The 6199-nt window shown below is 45.1% G+C and overlaps 1 protein-coding gene across 1 annotated transcript in view; it reads left to right on the top strand.

The window, feature by feature from the left end:
* Positions 1 to 6199, top strand: part of SLC37A3 (solute carrier family 37, member 3) — a 73221-nt gene that overhangs the window by 15656 nt on the left and 51366 nt on the right. Inside the window, exons 2-3 of the mRNA XM_011941285.1 lie at positions 1056 to 1217; positions 3600 to 3708. Coding sequence (XP_011796675.1) covers positions 1129 to 1217; positions 3600 to 3708 — 198 coding nt within the window. The 5' untranslated portion in view covers positions 1056 to 1128. The remainder of the gene's footprint in view (positions 1 to 1055; positions 1218 to 3599; positions 3709 to 6199) is intronic.

The raw sequence follows: 6199 nt of genomic DNA, 5'->3' as shown, positions 1-6199 counted from the left end.
TGGCAAGGAGTGGCCCGACCTCTTTCTCTGTTTCATTGACTGACACAGTTTTTTTCATTTTGAGGGGATACTGGGGGGCAGACAGGGGTTAGGCAGCTTGCCTAATGTCTTGCACTGGGACCTCACCTCAAGGCAATAGAAGATCGTGTAGAACATTGTCTTGAATCATTTTGTTTTGTTTTGCTTAGAGTCAGGGGTCTCACTTTGTTGCCCAGGGTCAACTACAGTGGCGTGATCATAGCTCACTGTAACCTTGAACTCCTGGACTCAAGGGATCCTCTTGTCTCAGCCTGTCCAATAGCTGGGGGACTACAGGTGTGAGCCATTGTGCACAGCTCCTTCTTTCTTTTAATATTAAAAATCTCCTCCAACACTTTGTGAAAAATACTTTTTATAGGCCTAAACACATCTTGTATTTTTTAAGGAATAGATCCCTGGAAATACTTTTTTTTTTTTTAAGTGAAAGCAAGTTTATTCAAAAGTAAAGGAATAAAAGGGCAGCACTCCATAGAGAGAGCAGCCCAGAAATTGAATTTTTGTGTCAAACACTCTTGATGAACATGGCTAGATTGTCCTCCTATAATATTATACTAATTTCTACTTCTTTCAGTAGCGTGTGGGAGTTCAGGAACCATTATACCCTGAGCTGCATTGAGCACAATCTTTTTTAACTATCCAAATGTTTTCTTGCCTTAATTATATTTCTAATATTACTAGTGGGATTGAACTTTTATTTCTTAAGTTCAATAGCCATTTCATTTCTTCTGAGTTGTCTATTTCCTTTGCTCATTTTTTCTATAAGAATGAGTGATTTTCTTATCAGTTTGTATGAGCTCTTTCTATTAAGATATAATCTCTTGTCCAGGATTTTTTTTTTTTTAAAGGACTACCTAATAGCTTTAACATAATTATTAATCCAGGTTTCTGGTGTCAACTAGGCCATGAGATTTTTTCCCACAAGGCCTGATTATATGGTGACTATAAATCGAAATAATTCAGTTTTTGGATAATCTGCCGAGGTTTAATAATGTCCATAATATGTTTTGTCTTTCCAGAAAGAAGAAATGATGTAAATCACTCACTATCCAAACTTTAGGGTCAAAGGTGAGAAGGAAGGTCAGGAAGAACATGGCCTGGCCAAATGTTTTTCAGAGAGGGTCTCTGCTGTCCCGATTCAGCCATCATCACGTTGTAGTGTTCCTGCTCACCTTCTTCAGGTAAGCACGTTGCTAAAGCTGCTCTCCTGCTTTTTTTCTTTTTTTCTTTTGAGGGAGCTATTGCATGGCAAGTGTCAAATGCACTGATGGGCATACACTTAATAATGTTGGTTATTCCTTCTGTTGTAGTCTTGATAGCTCTAATATAGTCGTTCTCGAGGGCTATTTTGCCCTCTAGAGGACATTTGGCAGTGTCTAAGATAGTTTTGGTTGTCATGAGCGGGGAGGAATGCTACTTGTAATTAGTGGTGGAGACCAGGGATGTTACTAAACGTCCTCCCGTGCACAGGACAGCTCTCCACAACAAACAACATTTCGGCTCAAAATGTCAACAATGTGGAGGTGGAGAAGCCCTGATCTGGTTTTGTATTTTTTATTTTGTACTTTTTTTTTTTTTTTGAGATGGAATATTACTTTGTTGCGCAGGCTGGAGTGCAGTGGCATGACCTCGGCTCACTGCAGCCTCCGCCTCCTGGGTTCAAGTGATCCTCCTGCCTCAGCCTCCCGAGTAGCTGGGATTACAGGCACGTGCCACCATGCCTGGCTACTAAATAGAAACACTTTCACTGTTAGCCAGGATGGTCTCGATCTCCTGACTTCGTGATCTGCCTGCCTCAGCCTCCCAAAGTGCTGGGATTACGGGCATGAGCCACCACCCCCGGCCAACATAAATCACTTCTTTTCATCACCCTGTTTGGAGAGAGAAGTCCTCTATTTGTTAAAACCAGGAGCTGGAGAACAAAGGCGATCGTAAGCGGTTCTCTTAGAAACATAGCATACATCAGGCCATTGGGTGTTAGAGGCGTGCTATAAGTGACCTTGTTACTCAACTGTTTTTGATATTTCTGCTGAGTAGATTTTATTATTAATCTTTATGAAAGACACCAGAAATAATGATTATTTATTTATTTATTTGAGATGGGATCTCACCCTGTCACCCAGGCTGGAGTGTAGTAGTGTGATCACGGTTCACTGCAGCCTCTGACTCCCAGGATCAGATGATCTACCTGCCTCAGCCTCTTGAGTAGTTGGGACCACAAGCACGAACCACCACGCCTGGCTTCTTCTTAGGTTTTTATTATTATTTGTAGAGATGAGGTCTTATGTTTGCCAGGCTGGTCTTGAACTCCTGGGCTCAAGCAGTCCTCCCGCCTCAGCCTCCCAAAGTGCTGGGATTATAGGCGTGCGGTACCATGCTTGGCTCATCCTTTTTTTTATTTTTTAATTTTTTTTATTATTTATTTATTTATTTATTTATTTTTATTTTTTATTTTTTTTTGAGACGGAGTCTCGCTCTGTCGCCCAGGCTGGAGTGCAGTGGCGGGATCTCGGCTCACTGCAAGCTCCGCCTCCCGGGTTCACGCCATTCTCCTGCCTCAGCCTCCCGAGTAGCTGGGACTACAGGCGCCCGCCACCACACACCTGGCTAATTTTTGTATTTTTAGTAGAGTCAGGGTTTCTCCATGTTGGCCAGGCTGGTCTCAAACTCCTGACCTCAGGTGATCTGCCTGCCTCGGCCTCCCAAAGTGCTGGGATTACAGGCATGAGCCACCACACCCGGCCCCTTTTTTTTTTTTTTAAAGAGAAGAATTCTTGGCCAGGCATGGCAACTCACACCTGTAATCCCAGCACTTTGGGAGGCCGAGGCGGGTGGATCACCTGAGGTCAGGAGTTCGAGACTAACCTGGCCAATATGGTGAAACCCCATCTCTCCTAAAAATACAGAAATCAGCTGGGTGTGGTGGCCCGCACCTGTAATTCCAGTTACCTGGGAGGCTGAGGCAGGAGAATTGGCTTGAATTTGGGAGGCGGAGTTTGCAGTGAGCTGAGATGACACCACTCCAGCCTGGGCAACAGAGCGAGACTCTGTCTCAGGAAAAAAAAAAAAGAGAAGAATTCTAAAATTGTTCAGTGTCATGCCTGTAATCCCAGCAATTTGGGAGGCCAAGTGGTGGGAGGATCACTTGAGCTCCGGAGTTTGAGACCATCCTGGGCAACATAGCAAGACTCTGTCTCTACAAAAAATACAGAAATTTTTGTAGCCTGAGTAGCTAAGATTACAGGTGCACTGAGCATGGTAGGGTGCGCCTGTAATCCCAGCTACTCAGGCTGGGGTGGGAGGTTCGCTTGAGCACGGGAGGTCAAGCCCAGTGAGCTATGATCATAACTGCACTCTAGCTTGAGTGACAGAGGGAGATCCTGTCTCAAAAACTAAAAATAAATAAAATTGAGAGAGCCTCTCTGAATCTATTTTGGTGCAAGTGGCTGCCCCCGAAATAAAATAAAACATGACTGAATAAAAGAAATGGGCTTATACCTGTGATTTTATTGAATGCTATTTCTCCTTGCTATTCATTCATCTGCATTCTCTCTATTTTGTAGTTATTCATTGCTCCATGCTTCACGAAAAACATTTAGCAATGTCAAAGTCAGTATCTCTGAGCAGTGGACCCCAAGGGCTTTTAACACGTCAGTTGAGCTGCCTGTGGAGGTAAGCAGAACAAAGTGCTGGGATGGATTGAAGGGACCGCGCCCACCCCTAGATTCTTCTTAAGTTCTTTTTTGCATCTTTTGTTTGCCCAGGACTCTGAAATGGCTCACTGTTTCCTATCACATAAGAGCCAAACTCTTCTACTAATTTCAAAGCCTGCTCTGACTCAGTCCCATTTTACCTCTCCAGCTAGCTTATTTCTAACTGTTTAGAAATCACACCTTCTGACGAGGCTATTTTTCACTGGCTTTCATTAGTGCTATACTTGTTTCTGTCTTTGAGATTTTGCATGTTATCTTTTATGTGCTCTTTTGCCCTTTTCCACCTGTCTGAAGTTTGCCTTTCTCTTTTGTGTCAAGATAAAATGCCACTTTTTTTTTTTTTTTTGAAACAGGGTATCTTTCTGTTGCCCAGGCTGGAGTGCAGTGGCACGATCTCTCAGGAAACACCTCTGCAATCTCCACCTTCTGTGCTCAAGCAATCCTCCCACCTCAGCCTCCTGAGTAGCTGGGACTACAGGCACTCACCACCATGCCCGGCTAATCTTTCTTTTTTGTTTTTGAGATGGGGTTTCACCATTTCCCCAGGCTGGTCTTGAACTCCTGAGCTCAAGTGATCCACCTGCCTTGGCCTCCCAAAATGCTGGGATTATAATGTGAGCCATCACACCTGGGGAAAATGCCATGTTTTCAATCAAGTTTTTCCCCAACTTCTAATGTTTCCCTTCACTAAACTCTTGTACACTGTGTATTGCATATTGTAATGTCTTGGTATTTCAATATTTTCTAATTGTTTCTTTTTCTTTTTTTGGAGACAGAGTCTCGCTCTGTCGCCCTGGCTGGAGTGCCGTGGCGTGGCGCCATCTCGGCTCACTGCAAGCTCCGCCTCCCGGGTTCACGCCATTCTCCTGCCTCAGCTTCCCGTGTAGCTGGGACTGCAGGCGCCCGCCACCTCGCCCGGCTAATTTTTTTTTGTATTTTTAGTAGAGATGGGGTTTCACCCTGTTAGTCAGGATGGTCGCTATCTCCTGACCTCATGATCTGCCCTCCTCGGCCTCCCAAAGTCTGGGATTATAGGTGTGAGCCACCACACCCAGCCTGTTTGTTTTTTTACTTTAAAGTTTTTTGTAGAGACAGCCTCTTGCCCTGTTGCCCAGGCTGGTCTTGAACTCCTGGACTGAAGCCATCTTCCGTCCTTGGCTTCCCAAAGTTTTAGGGTTACAGGTATGAGCCATTGCACCCAGCGTGTTTCATCTGTTTGTATCTTGCTTATGTGCCTTGAAGTCAGGCGCAATCTTGGCTCACTGCAACCTCCACCTCTGGGGTTCAAGCGATTCTCTTGCCTCAGCCTCCCAAGTAGCTGGGATTACAGGCATGCACCACGACACCCAGCTAATTTTTGTATTTTTCATAGAGAAGGGGTTTGGCCATGTTGGCCAGGCTAGTCTAATTCCTGACCTCAAGTGATCTGCCTGCCTCGGCCTCCCATAGTGTTGGTATTACAGGCCTGAGCCTCTGGCCCTGGCTAGAGTTTTTTTTTTTTTTTTTTTTAAGATGGAGTCTTACCCTTTCGCCAGGCTGTAGTGCAGTGGTGTGATCTCGGCTCACTGCAACATCTACCTCCCAGGTTCAAGCGATTCTCCTGCATCAGCCTCCCGAGTAGCTGGGGACTACAGGCACCCGCCACCATGCCCGGCTATTTTTTGTATTTTTTAGTAGAGACAGGGTTTCACCATGTTGGCCAGGATGGTCTTGATCTCTTGACCTCGTGATCCTCCTGCCTCAGCCTCCCAAAGTGCTGGGATTATAGGTGTGAGCCACTGCCCCTGGCCCAGATCATAAATCTTAAAGATGGAAGTGGTCTTAGAGAGATCATGCACCCTACCCTCCCAGATTGGAATCTTTCTTTGTCATTCTTGGAAGATAACCATCCAGCTTCTGCTTCAGTAGTTCTAGGCAGAAGAAACTTGCTGTTGTGTGAGGTGGATGCTTACATTTTTATTCAGCTTTTGAAGAAAATTCCTCCCTGTCTCCGTAAGTTTCTATTTAGGCAAAACATTCTTGGCTCCTTCAGCTGCAGTTTAGTGACACTGAGCACTAATTGTGGGATTTCAGGTACAGCCTGAACAATATAGAGAAAAACAGGATTTCATTTAGGCACTAGATTTCCAGCTGGATTGCCTAAGGCTGCCTTTATTTTCAAGTAACTGGGTTGGGGGTTCCCAAGACCACCCCCAGTTTGGTGATTAACTAGGAGGACTCAACATAGAGTACATGTGGCTGTAATTTATTCCAGTGAGAGGATATGAGGTAAACTCAGCAAAGGGAAGAGGCCGGTGTGGTGTGAAGTCTGGAAGAGGCCAGGCCCAGAGGCCTCTTTCATTAATTTTTAATTAAAAAAAGTTTTGGCCGGGTGCGGTGGCTCAAGCCTGTAATCCCAGCACTTTGGGAGGCCGAGACGGGCGGATCACGAGGTCAGGAGATCCAGACCA

The sequence above is a fragment of the Colobus angolensis genome, unplaced genomic scaffold (genome assembly GCF_000951035.1).
Source record: "Colobus angolensis palliatus isolate OR3802 unplaced genomic scaffold, Cang.pa_1.0 Scaffold2, whole genome shotgun sequence".
In the NCBI taxonomy this organism is placed as follows: Eukaryota; Metazoa; Chordata; class Mammalia; order Primates; family Cercopithecidae; genus Colobus; species Colobus angolensis.
The sequence above is the reverse complement of the archived record's forward strand: the minus strand, read 5'-3'. Positions and strand labels throughout refer to the sequence as shown.